Raw genomic sequence first — 27,523 nt, forward strand, 5'->3', positions numbered from 1 at the left:
GTCACTGCCTTGGGGTCTCTTGCTCACCGCTCTGCCCTGCCCTGCCCTCCTCCTGGCATCTCTGGCCTCACTTCGGGCAGTTTGCAGCTGGGGGCCAGTCTGTCTCCAGCCGAAGCCTGGCAGAGCAGTAGCCTTGGCTGTGGGTTGCTTGCTAAGGAGAAGCTGGGCTCTCTGTGGGCCATTCTCCACACCCCTCCCTGAACCTTTCTGACCATCACAGGGGAAGGCATGGGGGGGGGCAGTGATTCCAAGACTGAAAGGATCATGGGTTAGAGTTGGCCAGGGCTGCTGGGGGCTGCAGTTCTAAATATCTGCAGGCATCAGAGGCAGGAGATACAGAGACTATAATTGCACACCCCCACCTGTGAGCCTGGGAAATGTAAGGCTCCATTCTTGGCACTGAGAGCATGCAGCGAGCATTGTTGGGTGAACCTCTTGACTGTGAGAGGCTCAGTGCATCCCCAGCTTTTGTCTCGGGGGACGTGGTGAAAACGAGCCCCTCCCTGTCCAGCTGCACTGCAGGAAGCACAAGTCAAGGAACAGCAGGTGGCTTGGGCAGAACCCCAAGAGGGGCCTGGCAGGACCCGTTTCTGTGGCGCCATCCTGACTTGAGGCTTATTTTGCCAAGAAAGGCCGCGCTCCCTTCTGGGGCCAGACGCTTCCTTCAGGAAAGACCCTCATCTCACGTGGCAATTGCAGGGGTTCTCCAGGCCAGGAAAGGCTACTTGGACCTCCGTGCCTTTGAAGGCAGCTGCCGGGAGGTAGGCAATCCTGGAGAGAAGGCAGCTGCAAGGAGGTGAGCAGGCGGAGGGGGCCCTCTTCAAAGACTCCCAGAAGGGATCCCGGCCTGCTCTTCTGCATTCCAGAAAGCAGGAGGCGGAAAAGTGGCCTGAGGTCAGAGAAAAATATTCTGACAAGTGGATTGGGGGAAGAGCAGTTGGCCAGTGGAACTGCTGACCCAGAGAGGCAGAGGGCTCCCTTGGGCTGGAGTGTCCAAGCAGTGGCTGGGCAGCTTTACAGCCGAGGGTTCCTCCGGATGGCCTCCGAGATCCTTTCTATCACTATTACTGGTTTTCTTATAGGTTTAAAATTACTTCAACAAAAGGTCTTATTTTTTGTGATTGGACGTCTAGGTGTATTTTCAGGAAGAGAGCTGGGGGATTCAGCTCACTGCTGGTTGTTGTTTATTCGTTTAGTCGCTTCTGACTCTTCGTGACTTCATGGACCAGCCCACGCCAGAGCTTCCTGTCGGTGGTCAACACCCCCAGCTGCCCCAGGGACGAGTCCGTCACCTCTAGAATATCATCCATCCACCTTGGCCTTAGTCGGCCACTCTTCCTTTTGCCCTCCACTCTCCCCAGCATCAGCATCTTCTCCAGGGTGTCCTGTCTTCTCATTGTGTGGCCAAAGTATTTCAGTTTTGCCTTGAATAACATTCCCTCAAGTGAGCAGTCTGGCTTTATTTCCTGGAGTACGGACTGGTTGGATCTTCTTGCAGTCCAAGGCACTCTCAGAATTTTCCTCCAACACCACAGTTCAAAAGCATCGATCTTCCTTCTCTCAGCCTTCCTTATGGTCCAGCTCTCGCAGCCATATGTTACTACGGGGAACACCATTGCTTTAACTATGCGGACCTTTGTTGTCAGTGTGATGTCTCTGCTCTTAACTATTGTATTGAGATTTGTCATTGCTCTTCTCCCAAGGATTAAGCGTCTTCTGATTTCCTGACTGCAGTCAGCATCTGCAGTAATGTTTGCACCTAGAAATACAAAGTATTTCACTGCTTCTACATTTTCTCCTACTACTACTGTGGACAAGAGGACCACAGAAGAAATGGAGTAGCCTTCATAATTAATAGTAAAGTGGCTAAAGCAGTGCTTGGATACAATCCAAAAAACGATAGAATGATCTCAATTCGAATTCAGGGCAAGCCATCTAACATCACAGTGATCCAAATATACGCCCCAACCACAAATGCTGAAGAAGCTGAAGTAGAGCAGTTCTATGGGGATCTGCAGCACCTGCTGGACAACACGCCTAAAAGAGATGTTATTTTCATCACAGGAGACTGGAATGCTAAGGTGGGCAGTCAAATGACACCTGGAATTACAGGTAAGCATGGCCTGGGAGAACAAAAGGAAGCAGGACATAGGCTGATAGAATTTTGCCAAGACAGCTCAATGTGCATAACAAACACTCTCTTCCAACAACCTAAGAGACGGCTTTATACGTGGACTTCACCAGATGGACAACACCGAAATCAGATTGACTACACCCTTTGCAGCCAAAGGTGGCGGTCATCTATACAGTCGGTAAAAACAAGACCTGGAGCTGACTGTAGTTCTGATCACGAACTTCTTCTTGCACAATTTAGGATCAGACTAAAGAGATTAGGGAAGACCCACAGATCAGCTAGATATGAGCTCACTAATATCCCTCAGGAATATGCAGTGGAGGTGAAGAATCGATTTAAGGGACTGGACTTAGTAGATAGGGTCCCAGAAGAACTCTGGACAGAAGTTCGCAACATTATTCAGGAGGCGGCAACAAAATACATCCCAAAGAAAGAGAAAACCAAGAAGGCAAAGTGGCTGTCTGCTGAGACACTAGAAGTAGCCCAAGAAAGAAGGAAAGCAAAAGGCAACAGTGATAGGGGGAGATATGCCCAATTAAATGCAAAATTCCAGAGGTTAGCCAGAAGAGATAAGGAATTATTTTTAAACAAGCAATGCGTGGAAGTGGAAGAAGACAATAGAATAGGAAGGACAAGAGACCTCTTCCAGAAAATTAGAAACATTGGAGGTAAATTCCAGGCAAAAATGGGCATGATCAAAAACAAAGATGGCAAGGACCTAACAGAAGAAGAAGAGATCAAGAAAAGGTGGCAAGAATATACAGAAGACCTGTATAGGAAGGATAACAATATTGGGGATAGCTTTGACGGTGTGGTCAGTGAGCTAGAGCCAGACATCCTGAAGAGTGAGGTTGAGTGGGCCTTAAGAAGCATTGCTAATAACAAGGCAGCAGGAGACGACAGCATCCCAGCTGAACTGTTCAAAATCTTGAGAGATGATGCTGTCAAGGTAGGTAAAGGTAAAGGTTTCCCTTGACGTAAAGTCCAGTCGTGTCCGACTCTAGGGGGCGGTGCTCATCTCCGTTTCAAAGCCTTGGAGCCGGCGTTGTCCATAGGACACTTCCGGGTCATGTGGCCAGCATGACTCACGGAACGCCGTTACCTTCCCGCCGAAGCGGTACCAATTAATCTACTCACATTTGCATGTTTTTGAACTGCTTGGTGTGCAGGAGCTGGGACGAGCAACGGGAGCTCACCCCGCCGCGCGGTTTCGAACCGCCGACCTTCCGATCGACAGCTCAGCGGTTTAACCCGCAGCGCCACCGCTGTCAAGGTAATGCATGCTATATGCCAGCAAATTTGGAAAACACAGGAATAGCCATCAGATTGGAAAAAATCAACTTATATCCCCATACCAAAAAAGGGAAACACTAAAGAATGTTCAAACTATCGAACAGTGGCACTCATTTCACATGCCAGTAAGGTAATGCTCAAGATCCTGCAAGGTAGACTTCAGCAATTCATGGAGCGAGAATTGCCAGATGGACAAGCTGGGTTTAGAAAAGGCAGAGGAACTAGGGACCAAATTGCCAATATCCGCTGGATAATGGAAAAAGCCAGGGAGTTTCAGAAAAACATCTATTTCTGTTTTATTGACTATTCTAAAGCCTTTGACTGTGTGGACCATAACAAATTGTGGCAAGTCCTTAGCGGTATGGGGATACCAAGTCATCTTGTCTGCCTCCTGAAGAATCTGTATAACGACCAAGTAGCAACAGTAAGAACAGACCACGGAACAACGGACTGGTTTAAGATTGGGAAAGGAGTACAGCAGGGCTGTATACTCTCACCCTACCTATTCAACTTGTACGCAGAACACATCATGCGACATACTGGGCTTGAGGAATCCAAGGCTGGAGTTAAAATTGCTGGAAGAAACATTAACAATCTCAGATATGCAGATGATACCACTTTGATGGCTGAAAGCGAAGAGGAACTGAGGAGTCTTATGATGAAGGTGAAAGAAGAAAGTGCAAAAGCTGGCTTGCAACTAAACCTCAAAAAAACCAAGATTATGGCAACCAGCTTGATTGATAACTGGCAAATGGAGGGAGAAAACGTAGAAGCAGTGAAAGACTTTGTATTTCTAGGTGCAAAGATTACTGCAGATGCTGACTGCAGTCAGGAAATCAGAAGACGCTTAATCCTTGGGAGAAGAGCAGTGACAAATCTCGATAAAATAGTCAAGAGCAGAGACATCACACTGACAACAAAGGCCCGCATAGTTAAAGCAATGGTGTTCCCCGTAGTAACATATGGCTGCGAGAGCTGGACCATAAGGAAGGCTGAGAGAAGGAAGATCGATGCTTTTGAACTGTGGTGTTGGAGGAAAATTCTGAGAGTGCCTTGGACTGCCAGAAGATCAAACCAGTCCGTACTCCAGGAAATAAAGCCAGACTGCTCACTTGAGGGAATGTTATTCAAGGCAAAACTGAAATACTTTGGCCACACAATGAGAAGACAGGACACCCTGGAGAAGATGCTGATGCTGGGGAGAGTGGAGGGCAAAAGGAAGAGTGGCCGACCAAGGGCAAGGTGGATGGATGATATTCTAGAGGTGACGGACTCGTCCCTGGGGGAGCTGGGGGTGTTGACGACCGATAGGAAGCTCTGGCGTGGGCTGGTCCATGAAGTCACAAAGAGTCGGAAGCGACTGAACGAATAAACAACAACACATTTTCTCCCTCTATTTGCCAGTTATCAATCAAGCTGGTTGCCATAATCTTGGTTTTTTTGAGGTTTAGCTGCAAGCCAGCTTTTGCGCTTTCTTCTTTCACCTTCATCATAAGGCTCCTCAGTTCCTCTTCGCTTTCAGCCATCAAAGTGGTATCATCTGCATATCTGAGATTGTTAATGTTTCTTCCAGTGATTTTAACTCCAGCCTTGGATTCCTCAAGCCCAGCATGTCGCATGATGTGTTCTGCGTACAAGTTGAATAGGTAGGGTGAGAGTATACAGCCCTGCCGTACTCCTTTCCCAATCTTAAACCAGTCCGTTGTTCCGTGGTCTGTTCTTACTGTTGCTACTTGGTCGTTATGCAGATTCTTCAGGAGGCAGACAAGATGACTTGGTAACCCCATACCACTAAGAACTTGCCACAATTTGTTATGGTCCACGCAGTCAAAGGCTTTAAAAGCTAAAGGTAAAGGTTTCCCTTGACATAAAGTCCAGTCGTGTCCAACTCTAGGGGGCGGTGCTCATCTCCGTTTCTAAGCCTTAGAGCCGGCGTTGTCCGTAGACACTTCCGGGTCATGTGGCCAGCATGACGACACGGACCGCCGTTACCTTCCCACCGAAGCGGTACCTATTGATCTACTCACATTTGCATGTTTTCGAACTGCTAGATGAGCAGGAGCTGGGACTAGCAATGGGAGCTCACCCCGCCGCGCGGTTTCGAACCGCCGACCTTCCGGTCGGCAGCTCAGCAATTTAACCCGCAGCGCCACCGCATCCCTTTAGAAGGCTTTAGAATAGTCAATAAAACAGAAATAGATGTTTTTCTGAAACTCCCTGGCTTTTTCCATTATCCAGCGGATATTGGCAATTTGGTCCCTAGTTCCTCTGCCTTTTCTAAACCCAGCTTGTCCATCTGGCAATTCTCGCTCCATGAATTGCTGAAGTCTACCTTGCAGGATCTTGAGCATTACCTTACTGGCATGTGAAATGAGTATGAGATGGGGAGCTATCTAAATTTAATAAAAAAAAATAAGGGAAGAGAGGTGAAACAATTAAATTGGTGGTTTCAGAAGCTTTAGTTACACAAAAGTGGGCTTTTTCTTTCTTCATAACTTTATGTCTTGTTTATCTTTGATTTTCTGTTTTTTTGTTTCAGTTAATATATGTGTATATGTATGTATATATATAGTGTGTGTGTATGCGTGTATATATATATTTACTTTTAGAAAACAACAATTTCCTATGGTTGCATCTCTCCTACCTCTTGTTATCACTGAAGCCATGTCATGCCTTGAATCTATCAAAAGCCATTACAGATAGACCTCACTTACTGACTGCTTTGCTCAGTGACTGTTCAAAATTACAATGGTGCTGAAAATATAACTTTATGACCAGTGTTCGTATTTATGACCTTCGCAGGGTCCCCCAGTTACATGATGACCATTACAGTCAGTATACGTTGTTCTGTGCCTGACCTGTGGTTTATCTTCCTCCCCACTTGCAGAGCAGAGAGATTGGAGAGGAAGGGATTACAGGAGAGTAAGCAGGCACACAATGGGGAATACACATTGAAAGGAATGCGGTGGCACACTGAGCCTGGTGTATTTTGTGTGCCTGCTTACTCTCCTGTAATCCCTTCCTCTCCAGTGGATGTGTCCTAACAGCCAGGAACCACGCTGAGACAAGGAACAGGTCTCTAGTGTTCTATTACTGCTACATAACAGAGAATCCTAACAAACTGAAGAAGCGTGGGAAAAACCCAGACATATAAACCCCAAAGGCTAAGGCGGGCCCGATCTGTGTCTCTTTGAATGGCCACCTAATTCCTCAGTGCTACGCGTGCGCTTTACAGCCTGGATGGGAGCCCCCTGCTCGCCATCCTCACTCATGACAGGATGTAAATATAAACCTTAATTCCTTCTTGCTAATTATTTGGTGCCGGGGTGAGCGTTCCAAAGGGCAGGAGAGTGGGGAAAGGAAAGCACAGGCACAGTCACATGATTTCCCACTTAGTGACTGCTTAATGACAGAGCTGCCTGTCCCACTTGTGGTCACTAAATGAGGACGACCTGTATAAAGCAGTGTGCTCCCTCGCCATGCCTGGTGAGCCTCACCCTCCATCCTCCTCCGCTGCTTTAATCACCCACTGCAGGGCTGACAATCGTGTTGCACTTTCCCTGTTGCAGAGACCACGAAGGAACCCCGGCATCGTAAGGACAACCGGCGTCCAGATCTCGAAATTTGGTCCCTAGTTTTCTGAAACTCCCTGGCAATTCTCGCTCCATGAATTGCTGAATTCTACCTTGCAGGATCTTGAGCATTACCTTACTGGCATGTGAAATGAGTGCCACTGTTCGATAGTTTGAACATTCTTTAGTGTTCCCCTTTTTTGGTATGGGGATGTAAGTTGATTTTTTCCAATCTGATGGCCATTCCTGTGTTTTCCAAATTTGCTGGCATATAGCATGCATTACCTTGACAGCATCATCTCTCAAGATTTTGAACAGTTCAGCTGGGACGCCGTCATCTCCTGCTGCCTTGTTATTAGCAATGCTTCTTAAGGCCCACTCAACCTCACTCTTCAGGATGTCTGGCTCTAGCTCACTGACCGCACCGTCAAAGCTATCCCCAATATTGTTATCCTTCCTATACAGGTCTTCTGTATATTCTTGCCACCTTTTCTTGATCTCTTCTTCTTCTGTTAGGTCCTTGCCATCTTTGTTTTTGATCATGCCCATTTTTGCCTGGAATTTACCTCCAATGTTTCTAATTTTCTGGAAGAGGTCTCTTGTCCTTCCTATTCTATTGTCTTCTTCCACTTCCGTGCATTGCTTGTTTAAAAGTAATTCCTTATCTCTTCTGGCTAACCTCTGGAATTTTGCATTTAATTGGGCATATCTTGTTGAGGTTTTCCTACTAATAGATTAAGACTGCTATTGTATCAAAGCATTTTGGCCAGGTGAAGGGGTTGTATTAGATTGTCTCCTCTCACGTGCTTCATGCAAATAGCCTGGGGGGAGGGGAGGATCTGCCCGGACTTGTCTTCTCACTTCTTCTTTTTCTCTCTGCTGGAAATGTAGCTCAGCAAGGCTTGCTCCAAAGGGAGCTAAGTCCTTTAAATGTTTTGCTTTTGTTTTTGCTTTCTGTAAATAAATTATTTTTATAGAAATGCTTGGTGTGTGACTTTTTTGACCTCTCCTGGGCTAAAGGCTTTCCCAGCATCTGCCAACAGGTTATGGGCCCAGTAAACAACGCAGTAAAACCCAGAGAGAAAAGAGAGATCAACTCCACACCTCATGCACAATTTAAAGGCAGGTAGCAAAGACCTGTGAAGATTTTCTTTGGAGCCACCTGGAGATTTTCCAGCAACTGCCGGTCTGCAGGACTTAGAAGCTAGCTGAGGTGACTTGCAAAAGAAGGAAGAAGCCATGGCTACCTCCCAGCCCTCAGCGATGCCTCTGGAGCGCCTATCAGAGACCAACTATTTGAATTGGGCCCTGAAGATGGAGATGTATCTTCGCAGAGAGAATCTTTGGCTGCAAATTGGTGAGCAAACCCCCCAAAATCCCAGTGCTGAATGGCTGAGACAGGATGAGCGGGCTAGAGCCACCATTATCTTGGGAGTTGAGGACAATCAGCTAGTCCACGTGCGAGGCATGCAGTCTGCAAAGCAACTTTGGGACGCTTTGAGAAACTTATATGTAAAGGCAACAGCAGGGAGTAAAGTTACTCTAACGAAAAAGCTGTACAGAACCTACCTTGCAGAAGGAGATAGCCTTCCTGAGCACCTGCATTTTATTCAGCAGCTGTTTGTTGAGTTGCAGGAGAGAGGAATGGAATTTACACCTCTCACAAAATCCTATATCCTCCTGTCCTCACTAAATGAAACGTGGGACATGCTGATTTGTACCCTGGAGGCTATGCCTGAAGCAGACCTCACCCCGTCGTATGTTACACAGCGCTTACTCGCTGAATGGGAGAAGAGAGAGGAAAGATCCCCCCCCATCTCTTCTGGAAAGCTGCAAGACCAGAAAATGAGGGAAAAGAAGGGAAAGGAACCTGAGGCCACAGCACTAGCCAGCCAGCGATGCTTCACTTGTGGTTCAGCTGGACATTTGCAAAGAGACTGTGCCATGAGACCCAAGGGTAGAAAGACAGAGCAGAAGAACACAAGGGCAACACAGAAGAAGGCTCTTCAGACAACCCAGATTGCACAGGTTGCTGAGAAGGGTAATTCTGATGTATGGGTGTTAGATTCTGGGGCCAGTTGTCATTTATGTAATTGTAAAAGCTCTTTTGTGTCACTGTCTAAAACTGAAAGACAAAGTGTATCTTTGGCTGATGGGTCTGTGACCAAAATTATGGGACAAGGTGACTTGTATTTATCCTGCTTAGGAGAAACTGTAAAAGGTGTGTTGTATGTGCCAAATTTACAATCAAACCTTTTATCTGTGGCACAATTGGCTGCAACAGGGTATATCATAACATTTAAGAAAAATGGTTGTGAGATACGTAAAAATGGGAAATTGTGTGCTACTGGTATGTTAAAAGACTCCTTGTACCTTGTGCAAAATGCAAGGAAGCCAAGCTGCAAGGCTGCAGTTGGCAACACTCCATATCATGACCAATGTGTACACCTGATGCACAGGAGATTTGGTCATGCTAATTTCAAGTATATAGCACAAATGCCACAGCTGTGTGCTGACCTAAAGATAAAACCCTGTGATAAATACTTAGACTGTGTAGTTTGCAAAGAATGCAAAACACTAAAAGCTCCTGTGACAGAGTTACAACTAGACCTTTGGAAATTGTACACTCTGACATTATTGGTCCTTTTGCTCCAAGTCTTGGACAAGCAAGGTATGCAATGACCATCATTGATGATTTCTCAAGATACACATTTATCTACATCTTAAAACATAAAGATGAGGCATTTGAGAAATTTAAAAGTTTTGTGACATGGGCAAATGGAAAATTCCCTAGGCCTGTATCTGCACTCCAATGTGATAGAGGAGGAGAATACCTTTCTCACAAATTCAGAAGGTTCCTAGTGGAAAAAGGGATAGAACAAATTCTTTCTAACCCGTACACCCCACAGCAAAATGGTGTTGCTGAAAGAAAGGGCAGAACCTTGCAAAATGCGATGGAATGCATGTTAAAAGATTCACGCTTATGTTTTAAGTTCTGGGGAGAAGCTTTATCGACTGCTTGTTATGTTCAGAACAGGTTGTATAACTCTATGATTCAGGACACTCCATTCCATTTGTTTTATGGTGTGAAACCAAAGGTAAGCCATCTTAGAGTGTTTGGTAGCACTGCATGGGTTCACATTCCAAAACAGCAGAGAAGGAAAGGAGGCCCCACAACAAAGAAAGCCATCTTTGTTGGCTATGAACAAAGCCAGAGGAGCTACAGGTTCATAATGGGAGAGAAATTAATAATTAGCAAAAGCGCTTCTTTTGCTGAACAAAACTGGGGGAGATTAAATTCTAGCTCTCCAGTTGAACTGACCACCACAAGAGAACAGCAAGGACTTGCTGATGGTGATCTTTTGCCTGATGAGGACATTAAACCAGAAAAGCAAACTGAAGATCTGTCTGATGAGATAGATGCTTCTCAGGAAAATGATAGGAGTCAAAATTTAAGCCCTGTATTACCTCGCAGATCTCAGAGGAGCAATAAAGGCGTTCCTCCATCACGTTTTCAGGCTGAAACAGTAAAGGCTTTTCACATATTCACAGAACCTGAGTCTTTAGAACAAGTGAATGCTTTACCACCAGAGATTGCACAAAATTGGCATTCTGCCATGCAACAGGAATTAGCATCCTTGAAAGAAAATAAAACATGGAAACTGGTAAATCTACCTCCCAATGAACGCTGTCTGGGTTGTAGGTGGGTTTTCAAACTGAAAAGGGATGCTGATGGCAAAATCCAAAAATATAAAGCAAGGTTGGTTGCAAAAGGGTTCACTCAAAGGAAAGATTTAGACTTTGACAAGACTTTTGCACCAGTTACTAAAGGTGAATCAATTAGATTACTGTTAAAAGTTGCTGCACTCAAGGGAATGTCAGTTAACCACTATGACATTCAAACTGCATTTCTCTATGGTGATTTAGACCACAGATTATACATGCAGCAACCCCCTGGCTATGAAAAAGGGGAGAATCTAGTCTGTGAACTGCAGAAGTCAATCTATGGGTTAAAACAAGCTGCTAGATCCTGGAACCAAAAAGTAGATGAAAAACTGCAGAATTTTGGTTTTGAAAAAGGAAAAGCAGATCCCTGTGTATATATGAAGAAGGACAAACAAGGCTGTATGTATCTGTGCATTTATGTTGATGATTTGCTGCTGTTCACATCAACAGAAAAACAAAGGCTTGATTTTGAAGCCTGCATAAAAAGCCATTTCATATTAAGAAGCCTTGGAATTATAATAACCTAGGTTTGGAAAAACACAGGAAGAAGAATGGTAGCTTTCTGTTGAACCAAAGGGGAGATAATGGTAAAGTAATGTGAATGGAAAGACATATAAAGGTGTCAGAGAAGATTGGTTATGCATCTTAATCTGTAGTGTAAAAAGGGGAGTGTTGAGGTTTTCCTACTAACAGATTAAGACTGCTATTGTGCCTAATCATTTTGGCCAGGTGAAGGGGTTGTATTAGATTGTCTCCTCTCACGTGCTTCATGCAAATAGCCTGGGGGGAGGGGAGGAGCTGCCCGGACTTGTCTTCTCACTTCTTCTTTTTCTCTCTGCTGGAAATGTAGCTCAGCAAGGCTTGCTCCAAAGGGAGCTAAGTCCTTTAAATGTTTTGCTTTTGTTTTTGCTTTCTGTAAATAAATTATTTTTATAGAAATGCTTGGTGTGTGACTTTTTTGACCTCTCCTGGGCTAAAGGCTTTCCCAGCATCTGCCAACATATCTCCCCCTATCACTGTTGCCTTTGTCTCTCCTTCTTTCTTGGGCTACTTCTAGCGTCTCAGCAGACAGCCTTTTTTCCTTCTTAGTTTTCTCTTTGGGATGTATTTTGTTGCCGCCTCCTGAACAATGCTGCCAACTTCTGTCCAGAGTTCTTCTGGGACCCTATCTACTAAGTCCAGTCCCTTAAATCAATTCTTCACCTCCACTGCTTATTCCTTAGGAATATTAGTGAGCTCATATCTAGCTGATCTGTGGGTCTTCCCTAATCTCTTTAGTCTGATCCTAAATTGTGCAAGAAGAAGTTCGTGATCTGAACTACAGTCAGCTCCAGGTCTTGTTTTTACCGACTGTATAGATGTCCGCCACCTTTGGCTGCAAAGGATGTAGTCAATCTGATTTCGGTGTTGTCCATCTGATTGGTTAGCAGCATGAATTCATTGGATGTGATGTTGTAGTTATAAAGTATACAAATTTTGTTTCAGACAGCTCAATGAGTTTGGGCAGGTGCTATTTTATTTGTGTGCGTGTGTGTTTTCAAGGGAAATGGAGATCACTTATCCTTACAATTGCAGAAACACTGGTATTTTAAGGATACTTGCTGGGTGTCACTTTTATCATTGCCCAGAGAGGCACCCTCGCTGTTCCTGAAGATGCGTTCTGTCCATAACTGGAGGGCTACTGAAAAATGTGATCGACTTAAGTCAGCCTGTATCTTTAAACACCCACTTGCTTTTCCCTTTAAAAGCTACATTGATTTAAATGTCAACAAATTGGCTGTATTGTGTGCTATGAGTATACAGGTTAAGATGGAGTAGCCCATTGGTGTTGAATAGCCATGCCATTTCTTCTTATTATTTTTCAGAATGTTAATGTTTGTGTACATTAAAACAGGGATGAAAGATATGCAGGGGCTGTCATTAAGCATAAAGGGCCCTCCACACACTTCAGAGGCATGCTGACCCAGTGAAGCTTGGTGCTCTCTGGCTGAAATAGGGTCCTCCTATTTCAGAGGTGGGGCCCCATCACAGCTGGCCTCTGGGCAGCAGTTCCCAGCCTAAGGAGATGGGCACAGATGGGGGGGGGGTGCTTCTCTGCTGGGAGCCTCAGCCCTGCAGTGAAAGGGTGTGCAGATGATTCACTTTCTGTGCAGGCTGCCCCCTCTGTCCCCACCCCCCATCTGCAAACAGTGCACAATGGAATTTGCTCCCTGGATCTTCTCCTGGATCAGACCTGCACAGTTACTGATTAATATGAACCAGTTGCCCTGTCCAGCTCCTGCCTTGAACATGTCCCCCCTCTCTCCCCCCCGCCCGGCCCCCATCCCTGCAGACTCTTACTCATCTCTGGGGAAGCTGATGGAATCAGCCTGGTCTCGTGGCAATGAAGGCCAGAGTGCCCATCACTGTGGTTTCGAAAATGGGCCAAGGCTCCCTCCAACCAAATGGGTCAAATTTTAAACCACATCTCTTCCAAAACAGACTCCAGAAAATTTTCTTTTAAAGGGGCAGTTTAGTCCTTTGAAGTGCCCTGCAAAATAGGGTGATCATTTAAAATATTATCAACTCGTGAGGGCTGATTTTAAGCAATAAGGTGGTTATTGCCGTTGTTTTTGAAGCTAGCATGGAGGTCTACCTCATATGTTCATTTTTATGCCTTAATCTAACAGCCCTTGTCCTGTTAGGTTAAATATTGCATCGCTGTATCTCAAAAGCACAGTTTTAGAGCAACGTCATAGTGGTTGGAAGAAAAGTCTTTCCACTGACTTTGAAAGGAAAGAAAACTGGGATGTCCTCAGAGCTAAACTTTTTCGGGATCCTGTATTGTGGGTCCCAGTAAACCTCCCCTTTTGAAACCTGCCTTCCCTGTTAATACGTCCTCCTTCAGCAAACTGCTCAGCGCTCAGTATCATGATCCTGGCTTCTCTCCATTCTGCTCCGATTCTCTCACACTCACCGTATCCAACATTCTCCGCAGCAGCTTTCCTGAATTTGCCATGCATTGAGTTCCCTTTTGCGAGAGCAGAGAATAAGCCTGCTCCATCTTCTGCAGGGCAGTCCTGCAGAGATTTCAGCCTTTTCTCCCAAAACTACAGGTAGTCCTTGACTTACGACCATTTGTTAAGCGACTGTCCGAAGTTATGATGGTGCTGAAAAAAGTAACTTACGACTGGTCCTCACACGACCACTGCAGCATCCCTGTGGTCACGTGATCCAAATTTGGGCGCTTGGCAACTGGCATGTATTTACGATGGTTGAGTGTCCCGGGGTCACCTGATTGCCGTTTGCGACCTTCCCAGCAGGCTTCTGACAAGCAGATTCAATGGGGAAACCAGATTTGCTTACTGACTGTGGCAAAAAAGCTCATAAAATTGGGTGCGGTCACGTGATGCCTCCCTTAACCACACAGCTTAATGATGGGTTTTCCAGTCCCAATTGTGGTCATAAGTCGAAGACTGCCTGTAACAAATGAGGGGCTTGGTCCAAAAAAGAGGCAACTGGTCTGGCAGGACTAATTCTTGAAAAAACCCTCGTAATCAGTGTGTTTTTTTCTAGACGCTGATCTCTTCATTTTGAATCTTGCCCAGGACACTGCATCAGGACGGGGCTGAAACTTCCCAGCACTCGCTTTCTTCTTGCTAGGGAGATTAGGACGCCGTCTCTCCCTCCCTGCTTGTTTTCTTTCCCCCTGTTTGCATCTAGACTATCGGGCCCTTTCTTGGACCGGGTGGGATTCCTCCTTTGCAATCGGTTTAATATGTAACAGAGGGCAGGAAGGTCATCCGAAGCAGGACAGAAATCTGGGTTGACAAATATCATTCCTACCCAGATCGGCCTGAGGGTAAAACCTCTAATCAAAAGATCAATCTGCCCCACACGGGGTGCTGGAAAGGGCGCCCTCTTCCTGGCCCCCGGCAGGCTCACGGTTCACCTACGGCAGAGGAACTATTACGCTACAGCCAGGCGCAGCCAGCTCTGCAGCTGCGGCTTCCAAATGCATCCGGGGTGGGGTGGGCTGTGACCCACAGAAACACCTCTGTTGAGTCCTTAGGCCAGGGTTTCTCGGCCTCGGCAACTTTAAGACGTGGAGTTCAACTCCCAGAATTTCCCAGAAGTCTACACACCTTAAAGTTGCTAGGGTTGTGAAACCCTGCCTTAGGCTGCAGAGGGTCTGGACCCTGGGCGCTTCAGGGACCCCTCCCTGTGGTCTGCTTCCGGGGCTCTTCCAGGGGGGGGGGGCTCTTCCTGCCTGAGGTTTCCTGGGGGTCTTCTATCTAACTACTGTCAGAGGCGAGCCTGCTCTGGCTTGGGGGTATCCGTCAGGGCCCCTGGGTGCTGCCACTTGCTGGGAGTAGGTCAGCCTTCCCTCAAGCCGAGCTTGGCCCCGGGGACTTCAGGGACCCGCCCCCCTTGCAGGCAGAGCAAGGTTTATCCCACTTCTGCCAAGCATCTCCTCTTCCGTTATATGGTCCCAGCCTCCCTGGTGTCCCGGTTACCATCATAAAACATACTCAACCCATTAAAAGGCAAAGCAAAACCCAAGCTGAGGCCCCCCTAAACCCGCAATTCCCTACACACACGCAAGTGCGCGTGCGCGCGCCAGTGCTCCAGCCTGTTAACAGGGTGGGGGGTGCGGGGGTGGGGGGGCAATTCCTGGGGGAAGAGCCAGGTCTTAGGGCCATCCATATCTCCAGGGGGAGGCTGCTCCCTAGCACAGGCGCCACCGCTGGGAGGCCCACCGGATGACACTGCCTCATGGAGGGCGAGCATGCCCACAGTGCTGGGTCTGGTGGGCCACCGGCTCCCCATCCCACCAGCTCCTGGTTGCCCTCAGAGCAACGCCTCCTGTGGAACCTGCCGGCTGGGGCTTGGGTGGAGGGGAAGCTGTCTCAGTTGCAGCCCCCCCACAGCTGCACCCTGTCCCCCCCTCGTGGTGGCCCCAACCTGTTCACATTTAGGGAGGCTGTAAAGGCGGCGCCCCGCCCCGGAGCCTTGGGAGAGAGACCCCCCTTCCGAAGGGGCAAGCAGGCAGGCACCGCGAGGCTTTTAGCAGCTTTTCGCCCTTACGCCGCAGAAAATGTACGAGCAACCGCCTCGATGAAGGAAACGTAAAAGCAAACTCGGGATGCTGCTCGCCCCGCCGCGCTGGATCTCCCCTCTGCTAAGCGCTTTGCCCGGTGGGGAAGGGGCGCTGGGAAGGGGCGAGCTGCGTCCCGCCTCCCGACCTGTGCGATTCACCGCCACGGGGGGCGGGGGGAGAGGCGCTGCTGCCCGTCCCGGGCGGCGCATTAGCGGGGGGTTTGAGGGGCGGACGGCGGAGGGGCTCCCGCTGACTCTCTTCCGCGCCATGGCGGCGGCGGCGGCGGATGCCGGCTACCAGCCGCCCGGCGGGCGCTTCTGCTTGCGCTCCATCCGAGCCGGAGGGCTGCGCCCCCATCTGCCGGGCACTGCTGGGTGTGAGTGGAGCGCGCTCTCGTTCGCGGGCACGCGCCCGGGGAGGGCCGTCGGTGACGTCACGGGAGGGACGCGCGGCGGCGGCGGCAGCGGGATGGCTGGGCGGGCAGCGCCGGCCCCGCCGGCGTCCTCCGCATCCCGAGGCGCAGGCAGGAGGAGCCCGGCGGCCGGGGCCCGGCTGCGCTCCCGGCATCCCCGCCCCGTACCGGTCGGCACGACCCGGCTGTAGGAGCCCCGCCGCGCCCCATGGTGCTCAGTCTGCTCGTGTCGGCCTACGAGCTCTGCCGCCTGGCCATGCCCAACCCGGAGGGGCCGGCGGGCGGCGCGGGCTGGTGGGTGGAGCGGCTGGGCGTCGGCGGCCGCGAGGTCTCGCCCGGCCTGGGGTCGGACATCCAGGCCGCGCTGGAGCGGATCCTGCCCGAGCTGCACCAGGCCGTGTCGGCCGCCAAGCAGGCGGCCGGCCCCCACGACCTGCGGGCCAGGCTGGCCGAGATCCTGGCGCTGGTGGAGGAGGCCTGGCAGATGCCGGCCGTGGGCCGCGAGGTGGCCAAGGGGCTGTGCGACGCCCTGCGGCTGGAGGGCGGGCTGGACCTGCTGCTGGCCCTGCTGCAGGGCGGCGAGGCGGAGACCAAGAGCCGCGCGGCGCAGCTGCTGGAGCAGGTCCTCGTGGCCGAGAACAGGTGAGCGCGCGCGCCTCTCCCGTGCGGCTGGTCCCCGGAAGCTCTCGCCGGCTCGGAGCGCGGAGCTGCGCCTGGAGGGCCCCGGTGCCCTCCCGGCGCACACTCCTGGGGGCGCCGGCGGAGCACTGGCCCTGCTCCCTTCGAGGAGCGGAGCGCCCGCCGGCGGGCCGCCGACGCTGCCTCTGGCGGAGCTCTGCCGAGTAACGGGCGCACCGAGCCTCAACCTCACCCCGGGGCCGCTGGCGGTGGATGGGGGCGCACAGCCAGGATCAGCTGCTGGTTGCCAGCCCCCTGCATCCCCCTGAGAGAAGGCTGGTGGCCTGAAAGGAGGCGGCGGGGCTTGTGCGGGGCTTGCGGCGGGATTGCAACTTGGGGGGAGGGGTTGCGTTCCGAGGAGCACGCGTGGAAAGAGGGCCTCCCTTTGCAAGCGGCTGCCTTCTGCGCGTTTCCCAGAACCACGTAGAGCAGCGTTTCTCGAGCTTGGCCGCTTGAAGATGTGGGGACTTCAACTCCCAGAATTTTGGGGGTTGAAGTCCACACTACTTGAAGTGGCCAAGCTTGAGAAACGCTGATAACTGAGTAACAGGCTTTTCTTCTCTGCCTTAAAAGGGGAGGCACATGATGAGGTCACTCTTTTGCCAGACCCACCTGCTCTTTTTAGGGTGCAAAACGCCTCTACTTCTCTCTGCGCAGGTCTTGGCTCCCGGCCTGGCGTTTCTGCCAGCAGGTGATGCTTCTGCACCTTTGTGTCCAGAGCGCTGGAGCCTGGCCTGGCCTGAAAATCCCTCCCCTCCCATCAGGCTGAATAAGAACGGAGGCAGAGCAGTGACTCACCCAGAGAGCAGGGCGCCCACTTTGGTTTCCCTGCGTCCTCCCAGCCCTCTTGAGGAGGGAAGGCCACCCTGGTGGGAAAAGGAGGCTGGGCCTGGGTTGGCTCAAGATAATTGTTAGGCAGCATTTTATTTATTTTATTTATTTTTATTTATTTTTTGTCTTGCCTTTATTATTTTTATAAATAACTCAAGGCGGCAAACATACCTATTACTCCTTTTTCCTCCTATTTTCCCCACAACAACAACTCTGTGAGGTGGGTTGGGCTGAGAGAGAGGGACTGGCCCAAGGTCACCCAGCCGGCTTGCATGCCCAAGGCGGGAGTAGAACTCTTAAGTGGAAGATGCAGAGCAATTTCCTCCATTACTCCAGTTTTGTTGGTCACGTGGGCTGGGGACTGGGAGTCTTGCCATCCTAACATCTGGGCAGCTGGCCAAGCCAGAGAGGGGGGAGCATGTTTGGGAGTCAGTTTTGCAGGTGGCATGTGGCTGCTTGTAGGACAGCCTGCCCATCAGCCTCCTGCTCCCCCGCTCCTGGGCTGACCGGCTCCTTCCTTCTGCTCAACCGCCTGTCCTTCCCGGGGGCAGCTAGCCTGGTAGGCAGCCTGGGTCGTTTGGGTCCCTGGCATGGTTGTGCCGAATGCTGCTTGCTGCTTGCTTGTGTACTGTATTGAACTGTTGCCTGGGTGGATTTTTATGCTGCTGACCTCTTTTAATTGATTGCCCGGAGAAGTGAGTTGTTGCAAAGTACAAGGAAGGAAGGTACAAAATAAACTGGGGGCACCCTGCCTTTCCTCGCTGCACCCCTTTTCTGATGCTTTGTTCACTCCTATGGAGGGGGTGTTAGCGCTGGAGGGAGCCAGAAGGAAGGGAGCTCTTTCCTGTGAGCGCCACTGGAGCCAGCTAAGCACAGGCCCCCTGGCTGCGAGGCAGTTTCCAGCAGGGACAGCCGGGGGATTGGCTTGTACCCTGGGCTGGTGCTTTTGTCTCAGGGACCACTGTCCCCTCTCTGGGGGGACGGTGAAGGGACCTAACTGGGAAAACGTGTTTGGCCCCCGTTAGCCTGGCCAGGAAATGATGGGGGCACCTCTGTTTCTCTGAAAAAGCTGAGTCTGGGACAAAAGCAGGCATCTCCTTGGTTCCAGGGGTCCTCTGGCTGCAGCTGTTCACCCCCTGCCGCCCCCCCCCCCGGCCTTGGAGAAGGCTGATCAAGGTCCACAAAGTGAATGCATCTGTGAGTCTCTCCTGGGGAGCCTGGAAAGAAAGTGACCTAATCTGCAGTGTCCCCTCGAGATTTTGGCTGCCTTGGGCCCCCTCCCTACCCAGGCATAAGGGAGACAGGCTGTGCCAGCCAGCCAGTCAGCTGCTAAGTGGGTGGACCTGTGCCATCCATCCTTCCAGAATGGGTGCTGAGTGCTTAGAGACAGTCCCCCACCTTCTGATTTCTGGTGGGGGCAAAGGGTGGAAGCCTTTGTAGGGGAGGAGGTCCTGCAATAGCAGCCATAAATGTGGGGAGTGGTCACAGGCAATTTCTGGGTGAGATGTGCTGCTTTTTTTTTTCAAAATAAAATCTGGTTTTATTGTGATGTGTGGGGAGCGCTTGATTATGCTGACACCTGGGAAGTGGCGCCTGCTTGAGTCTCCGTAGAATCTAAAATGTAGAAACGGATAAAGCCGGGAGGACGGCTGTGTCAACCGCCCCATCTTAGAGTTGAGTCACCAGGAGTTGAGCTCAGCTGGCGGGAGACCTTGGGCAGTTGGGGCGGGGGGGGCAATGCCCAGTGGCTGGCTGGCATGACACTGGAGGCAGCCGCCAGGGAGAAACGGGGAAATGGTTGTCCTACCTTCCCAAACGGAAGTTCAGCCAGCTACAGGCCAGACAGTTTGACCATGGTCCTGAGGAGGATTTCAGAGCAGATCTTGATGAGTTTGATCTGCAACCTGCTTGGAAGAAGTCTGGCAATTACAGGAAGGCAGCGCGGATCCAAACAAGCCGTGTCTGGTGTTTTGGTCAGATGCCTTCCTTTAATAGCTTGTGGGAATGCTGCATAAAGCCCATGTAGGTGGTGGCAAATGAATACTCCTAGAAATGTAAGTAAGCAGTTTCTCTTGACTTCAGGAAAGCAGTTGACAGAATCGCCCGAGAGGTCAGGATTAGCAAGCTAGTTAACCATGGATCACAGGGGCCCCAGGGGACGCGTAGCTGGCTTGAAAATCGTCCATCTGTGCTTCTTCATCAAGTGGGAGAGAAGCTTCCCCCCACCCCCCGAGGCTTGGTCCTGCCCCCTCTTAATCGTTTTCATGAAAGGGCTGGAGGCAGTGCCTTAGATGAAGTTTGCAAGTAAGAGAAGGTTAGGTGGGAGAGCTAATGCCCTGGAAGGCAGAAATAAATTCAGAATTATTGTGATAGGCTGGAGACAGGTTCTTCACTTAGGAAACAAACATCAGGTGCGTGGCATGGGACAGGGGACTGCAAAAAAGATCATGGGATGATACTTGGCTGCAAACTGGATACAAGCCATTGGTGTGCTGTGGCAGGATAGAAAATAATAAAATAAAATAAAATAAAATAAAATGGGCACAACTGGAATGGGGTGGACTTGAGGCCTCCAGGTGGAGCCATTTGGGTTTTGTGAGCCCAAGCAGATGCCATCGGTCTACCAGGCCTTCTGCAGCTTCCTTGGCCCCCAGCTTTGGTGCCACTGCTAACCCACCCTCTGCTTGCCCGGCAGGAACCGCGTGGCTCGGATCGGACTGGGGGTGATCCTGAACCTGGCCAAGGAGCGGGAGAGTCTGCCTCTGGCTCAGAGCATCTCGGGCATCTTGGAGCACATGTTCAAGCACTCGGAGGAGACCTGCTTCCAGCTGATCTCCAACGGGGGCCTCGACGCTGTCCTCTACTGGTGCCGCTGGAATGATCTGGTGGTGTTACGCCACTGTGCCACGGCCTTGGCCAACTGCGCTGTGTACGGTGGGCAGGCCAACCAGCGGCTGATGGTGGAGAAGAAGGCTGCCGAGTGGCTCTTCCCGCTGGCCTTCTCCAAGGCAGATGACCTCGTCCAGTTCCAGGCCTGCCTGGCCATCGCGGTGCTGGCCACCAACAAGGAGATTGAGAAGGAGGTGGAGCACTCGGGCACGTTGGCCCTGGTGGAGCCCTTCGTTGCCACCCTCGACCCGGGCTGCTTCGCCCACACCTTGCTGGGCAGCAGCGACAACAGCCAGGGACGGACGGCGGACGACCTGCAGTGCCTGGTGCCTCTGCTTGACAGTTCCCGCCTGGAGGCCCAGTGCATGGCGGCCTTCTACTTCTGTGTGGAGGCCGCCATAAAAGCGAGGCAGAAGAAGACAAAGGTGTGCGGGGCAGAGGGAGGGCAGGGGGGTTGTGCTGACAGGCCGGGTGCCCTCCATTCAGGGCTTGGAGCAGGAGAAGCCTTCCTGCCAGCCAGAGCGGCACTACCCCCTTAGGCTGCTCAGAGCCGAGCACAGGTTGAAATGCCCAGTTCAGCAAGGGACGGCCCGGCCTCTGGCTGGAGCAGAGGAGCCCTGCGGTGCCAAGAGCGTGGATCAGCCTTGTGCCTCTTCCTTCACCCCCACCGCCAGCCCCCAAACCCTGGGAGGTGAGGGGGCCAGAGCCACCAGATGCCTCAGAGGAGGCTGCCCCTGAGTTCCTGGCTCGGAGACTCAGAGGCGGGAGGTACAGGGGGGGCGTCTGGATTAGTCCAGGTTCAGGACTCTCCCCTTAGCAGGGTCTGCCCCGGAGGAGTCCGAGCGTAGCCAATTTCTTGTCTTCCCCAATGTGGCGCCCACAACTGCAGCTGCCGTAGTTCCCAGCTTGCTTACGATGGCACAGCTGGCTCTTTGGGATTGAAACCCATCCACCGGGGTGGGCGCCTTCGGGCCAGCCGCCCCACGCTTTCCTGTGAGAGGTGACCGTGTGCTCCGTTGCGTGCCATAGATTTTTGCAGAGATCGGGGCCATCCAGAGCCTGAAGAGGATTGTCTGCTACTCAGCCAACGGCACCACCTCCATGCTCGCCAAGAGGGCGCTTTGCACCATGGGGGAGGAGGTGCCCCGGCGACTGCTACCGACCGTGCCCAACTGGAAGCCCCTCGAGGTGCAGAAGTGGCTGCAGCAGATTGGCTTCACCAAGTACTGCCCCCGCTTCCTGGTAGGAGGCCATGGGGGTGGGAGAAGGGCCTCGAAGACACCCAAGGGGTGGGCAGGGAAGGGCAGTGGGCAGGAAGCCACACTGGAGTGATGGGCAGACTCCTGAGGACGGGTGGGGAGGCTGGGTGAGAGGGCCGTTGGCAACCGCCCAGCGTGGACTTCCAGCTCCAGCTCCTGTTATGTGAATCTAGAGAAGGCGGTGGAGCCAGGATGCCAATGGAGCTCTGGTGGGGTGGGGTGGGGTGGGATACGTGAGGATTGAGACTCTGTGGGGGCCTCAACTTATTTTTTTGCCTTTTTAATTGATTTTAATAATTGCACTTTTGTTTGTTTGCCATCTGGACTAGTTCCATGCGTGGCCACATAAAGTTATTAATTAAATAAATACATTGGTGAATAGAAGCACTGGACAACGCAGTCAAAAGAACAAAATTATGTTTGGATGTCTTGCCTCTGCAGGAACACCAGGTGGATGGAGACCTGCTGTTAAGGTTGACTGAGGAAGATTTGCTGGCAGACCTGGGCATGAGCTCCAGCATCACCCGCAAGCGGTAAGAGGGCCAGAGCCTGCTGGTGGGGGGAGCTCCCGTCTCCATCTGATACCTTGAATTCGGATCTCCCCGCAGATTTTCTCAGGTTTCTGCGAAGCTGCTCCCAAACTGGAAATGTGGAAGGAGGAGGAAGAGATGATTAAGGAATTAATTTAATAAATATTAATGCATTTAAATTAACAGCATCCACTTCTCATCCTGGTCCTGCTTCCTTTTGGAGGGTGCCTCTTGCCCAGAAGCTCTGCTTTGCTTTGCCTGGTGGCTATTAAAAAATAAAGGGGAAACTGCAGCTTTTTGCAGACCTCTGGCAACAGGCTCTGCAGGCCACCCAGGAGCTGCCTGTGTGTGATGAGAAGCGCAGAGGATTGGGCGCCTTAAGGGCCTGGCCCAGCATTCTAGCAAGGGAGCCTGCAGTTTTCCTGCTGCCCTGGGCCTGAGTGGCCAGAAGGCAGCCTGTCGGGTCTCAACCACGCTGTTCCTGGAGTGCCAAGGAGACGCCTGAGGATTCCTGGGTCGCAAGCCTGGGCAGTGCCGGGTCCAGTGGTGGTTGCTCCCAACTGCTGTCCATCCAAACTAGTGGGCTGGTGCAGGGAGGCAAGCGATGACCAGAGGCCATTAAGGCCACAAGAGGGGCAGAAGCACGGCTGAAGCCCAGGAAGGAGGGGAAGCGTTAGATAAAGGCTCACACTGGCTCTCCCCGACTCCCCGGGCCAGTGTTTCTCAACCTTGGCCACTTTATGATGGGTGGACTTCGACTCCCAGAATTCCCCAGCCAGCCATCTTCAAGTGGCCTTGAGAAACCCTGCCCTGGGGTAGAGGAGGGAGGGAGGGAGGGAGGGAGGTCGCAGGCAGACTCGCAAGATTCTCTCTCTGCAGCCCCTCTCAATAAAGTCAGTTTCGCATCTCCCTGCAGAGTCGGTTTCCTGATCTGGTCTACCTCGTGGGGCTGGCAGCCCTCTCCTGCCCCCAGGTAGCCTTGATGAGTGACTCAGGACGCGCCTGCCTCCCCTCGGACATCCTGGTCCTGCAAGAGCAGAATCGGGCGACCAGTGCTGTTCCTGCAGGGCGGACCCCCGCCCGCCTTTTGCTTCCTTTGCCCCTCCCCACACGCTTGCGCTCCTCTGACCCCCGCCCCCCCACTGCTCCTGCAGGTTCTTTCGGGAGCTGACAGAGCTCAAGACCTATGCCGACTACTCAACCTGCGACCGCAGCAACCTGGCCGACTGGCTGGGCAGTGTGGACCCCAGGTTCCGCCAGTACACCTATAGCCTGGTGACCCGTGGCATCGACCGGAACTTCCTCCACCGCGTCACGGAGCAGCAGCTGGAGGAGGACTGCCGGATTGGCGTGGGCTTCCACCGTGCCCGCATCCACTCTGCTGCACGGGGTACGGGGCAAGCCCATGGCCAGCAGGGAGGGCCTCCCACAGCCACCCGAGCCCGCCCTACCCCCACTCCAATTACCCGGACTTGGAGGTTGCCACCCGAGGCACACCCGGTGGGCCCAGATTCGTGGGGCTGCTTTGGCCTCTCCCAAGACAGGCACTGCTCCAGGTGTGTTGGGGTGGGGCAGCCAAGCAGCAGCCGAGCAGGGCACATCGACCCCTGGCTTCCAGGCCTGGCTGGCTGCTGAGCAGGCTCTTCCTTTGCCTCAGAGGGGCGGAAGCACATCTGCCCCTTCCCCAGTCTCAGATCCCAGAGTTGGAGGGGGCCTGGGAGGTCTCTGAGTCCAGCCTGTTGCCGGAGGAGGAATCCCAGTTGAGCCCTCCCCCCGCCCAGTGGATTCCTGGGGCGCACGTGATCTGTTGAACGCACGTTCCAGCCAAATGTCCCCGATCCTGCTTGGCATTGGTGCGGGTGCCCCCGCACGGTCTCTGGCCAACTCAGGCCGATGTCTGCTGTGAACCCAGGTGGCCTTTCTGGGGGGCCAAAAGGGCCCAGTCCAGTTCTCTCCTCTCTCCTCCCAGAGATGCTTCACTCCCCCTTGCCGTGCAGTGGCGGGAAATCCACCTTGGAGGGGACGGACGTTTTCATCAGCTACCGGCGGCGGACAGGATCCCAGCTGGCCAGGTGCATGGGGGCTGCCTGGGGTGGTACCCCTACCCCCGCACACAGTGCCACTCTCTGAAAGATGAGGTCGGCCCACCACCCACCCCCACCCACCCAGAAGTATCTCGTAAGGCGGGCGAGTGTCCAAAGGCAGCCTTCCAGGCACAGCATGGTTGCAGCAGATGCCAGGCACTCGGGTGGCCCTTGGTCACCCTTTCTTCCTAGAAGCCTTTGCCCCTTATGAGAATCAGCACAAAAGCAGCCCTGTGACGGGGACAGACGCGTCCTTGCAGACTCATGGCCCTCCGCAAGTTTTAGATCAACCGTCTTTGCTGCAAACCCATCAGGTCGGCTAAGGGCAAGCGTGGCCTTCTAGGGCCGAAAAGGTGGGGTTGGAGCTACCGAGGGAACAGCAGGGCAGAGGGTGTCCCTAAAATGCCCCCCCCCCACTGTTCCCTCCTGCAGCCTCCTCAAGGTCCACCTCCAGCTCCACGGATTCAGCGTCTTCCTCGACGTGGAGAAATTGGAGGCTGGGAAGTTTGAGGACAAGCTGACCCAGAGTGTGATGAAGGCCCGGAACTTTGTGCTGGTCCTCTCCTTCCAGGCCCTGGACCGCTGCATGGGGGACGAGGGGTGCAAGGACTGGGTGCACAAGGTGAGCGGGGGGGGGGTATCCCCTGAAGCAGCAGGCTGGGAAGGATGTCTGGTGGTGGGCCGGGGGGATGAGGGCAGGCGCGCCAAAGCCATGCGAGGCGATCAGGAGCCCAGCTGCTGCCCGGGGGAAGGGGGGCATCTGGGAATTCACTTGAAAGGGCTGTTTTTGCAGGAAATAGCAACTGCCCTCAGCTGCAGGAAAAATGTCATCCCGGTGACAGACCACTTTGAATGGCCTAACCCGGAGGAGCTTCCCGAGGACATGAGAGCCATCCTGAAATTCAACGGGATCAAGTGAGTGGGGGACTGGCGGCGGTGGAGGGGGCAAGGCCTTCCACACCCCAGTAGGCTACTCGGTGCAGAACTGGCCATTGAACGGCCATCCTCTGGCTTTGCACAGCACTTGGCGGGTCCCCCCAAGAGCTGGGATCATGCAAACCCAAAGCGTAACCCTCAGCAGGTGGTGCAAATGGAGCCGCTAGACTGCACCTGGTTGAGCAACTCAACCTCAACAGCCTGGTTAGATTCCTGCCCCTGCCTCACCTGCCATCCTTGTTTCCCATCCCCCCCAGGTGGTCCCACGAGTATCAGGAAGCCACCATTGAGAAGCTCATCCGCTTCCTGCAGGGGCGCTCCTCCCAGGACTCCCCCGCCGGCTCGGACAACAGCCTGGAATGCAGCCCTCCTCTGGGGCAGAGCTAGGAGCCGGGGGGCCGGGCTGGGCCTGCCTTCTCCTGCCCCTCCCCACCCGGCGGGATCTGCTACCTCTCCCACCCGTGCCCTCCGCGGTCAGTGCTGAAGGGGGAGCCTAGCCCCCCCCCGCCCGCCTCAGTCTCGCACGCTGCTGCTGGGCTCCCAGGCGATCCTTTCGGGGTCAGATCACCCTGCTTCTCTCCAGGGCCCTTGGCAGATTCAGCCACCAATGCCGGATCTCCCCACCGGGGAGGCTGCAGGGCTTTGGGGCAGGGATGGGGGTCTGGGCCCCCAAAAGGGGAATCTTCCAGGCAATTGTGGCAATGAGTGGGGGACTTGTGAGGTGGGGGGCACCGCCCTCCAGGGGTCAGCTCTGGAGCAGCAGCAAAGGATTGTTATTGTACACTGCCCAGAGTCTCTTCCTGTGAGATGGGCGGCCCTATACGTTTGATTAATGATTAAATAAAGGAGGCCCTTGCCGGCAAGTTCCCGGAGGCCTAGCCTTCCCCACTGCCAGTTGCCTTGCCTGTGCTTGCGAGGGCCCTCCTTCGGGCTCCCCACAGCAGCCTTTTCCTGCGCCAGCCCGGCACGTCCAAGAGGTCAGCCCCCCACTTGGTGCACCCCACACATTCAGGTCTGGTTGCTCTGGGGAGGTGGGGCGTGGCTGCTGCCCCCTCCTCTGGAAGCAGTCTAGCTGGGGCCCAGCCAGGGAAGTTGCTGCTGCCGCTGCCTCCACTTCCACCCCTCTTGGCCTGGCCATGTTCCAGGGGTGCCATGTGTGGTCCCTGAAATGGAGGCTCAGGGCTTCAGTGAGGCTTTTCTATAGCTGGCGGGCAGTTAGTAGGTTTGCAGGAAGAATGTCTGCCCAGGGGCCAAGGAAGGCCTTGTCCTCCCCCCATCACGGCTGCTTCTCCCAGCAGCCCCCCATGGGCCCTCCCCAGTCAGGAGGTGGTTTTGCAGCTTCCAGAGGCACTGGGAATCACACGTTCCTTTGGATGGGATGTCTGGAGGTGGTCTCCATGCCACGGCCCTGTAGTTTCTGTGGCACAGCCAGCTGCCCTCGAGTGAGGGAAGGCCCCTCCTCCTTCCTGCTGTTTTGGCTTGGGAGCGACTCAGGGGGCTGCTGGGATGGAAGGGACTGAGGCCTCACAGCACCTCCTTGAAGAACGCCCAACGCGCCCACCCAGTGATGCCACTGCCCGCACCTGCTGCATCCCTGCCCCCGACCCACTTGCTCAGTTCCTGCCGGTCGCAGGGAGATGGACCCTCTTGATAATGTTTCTCACAGCCAAGGAAGCCTCTGAAAGTGAATGCCAGGAGAGATGGCACAGGGCCTCGTGCTCAAGAAGGGGAGCCCTCGCACAGGAGGGCGGGGTGCACACTGGAGCCCTGCTCGGATCTCTCTTCCATGTACAGTGAAAACAAAGTAAAGGCTTTTATAGAACTGACAAAAGGCGATCGCTGCAATTATCTACCTACCTACCTACCGGATTTTTAGCACCGCCCATCTCCCCCACGTGGCCCCTCTTCTTGTTTTCCAATCTATCATCCTGGATCCGTGAGGCAGGGGGTGGGGGGCAATTCCAGAACTACTGGAAGACCCCAACCCTGGCGGGCTCACTGCCCCCTTCCACCCTGTGGGGCCAGGGCTGCGGGGCAAGGGAGGGGCGAGGCAGAAGCACCAGGGTTTCACCCCCATGATAGCCGCGCCGCCTTTCCCA

At 52.9% G+C, this 27,523-nt stretch overlaps 1 protein-coding gene across 1 annotated transcript; it reads left to right on the forward strand.

Annotated features, from left to right (window-relative positions):
- The first annotated feature begins 16,259 nt into the window (after positions 1–16,259).
- On the forward strand, positions 16,260–27,255 carry SARM1 (sterile alpha and TIR motif containing 1). Its single transcript, XM_063295173.1, has 9 exons — positions 16,260–16,859; positions 20,422–21,040; positions 21,645–21,857; positions 22,316–22,407; positions 23,559–23,794; positions 24,374–24,476; positions 24,921–25,110; positions 25,282–25,403; positions 25,682–27,255. Exons 1-9 carry the CDS (start codon positions 16,426–16,428, stop codon positions 25,809–25,811), a joined length of 2,139 nt encoding a protein of 712 aa, XP_063151243.1. The 5' UTR covers positions 16,260–16,425; the 3' UTR covers positions 25,812–27,255.
- Positions 27,256–27,523: the final 268 nt, after the last annotated feature.

This window comes from Candoia aspera, chromosome 1 (assembly GCF_035149785.1).
Source record: "Candoia aspera isolate rCanAsp1 chromosome 1, rCanAsp1.hap2, whole genome shotgun sequence".
NCBI classification, from domain to species: Eukaryota; Metazoa; Chordata; class Lepidosauria; order Squamata; family Boidae; genus Candoia; species Candoia aspera.

Coding starts and splice junctions, on each gene's coding strand:
- SARM1 (XM_063295173.1), top strand. CDS start 16,426: ATGGTGCTCAGTCTGCTCGTGTCGGCCTACGAGCTCTGCCGCCTGGCC. Junction 24,477..24,920: donor ACAGGATCCCAGCTGGCCAG/GTGCATGGGGGC, acceptor TCCCTCCTGCAG/CCTCCTCAAGGTCCACCTCC. Junction 25,404..25,681: donor CTGAAATTCAACGGGATCAA/GTGAGTGGGGGA, acceptor CATCCCCCCCAG/GTGGTCCCACGAGTATCAGG.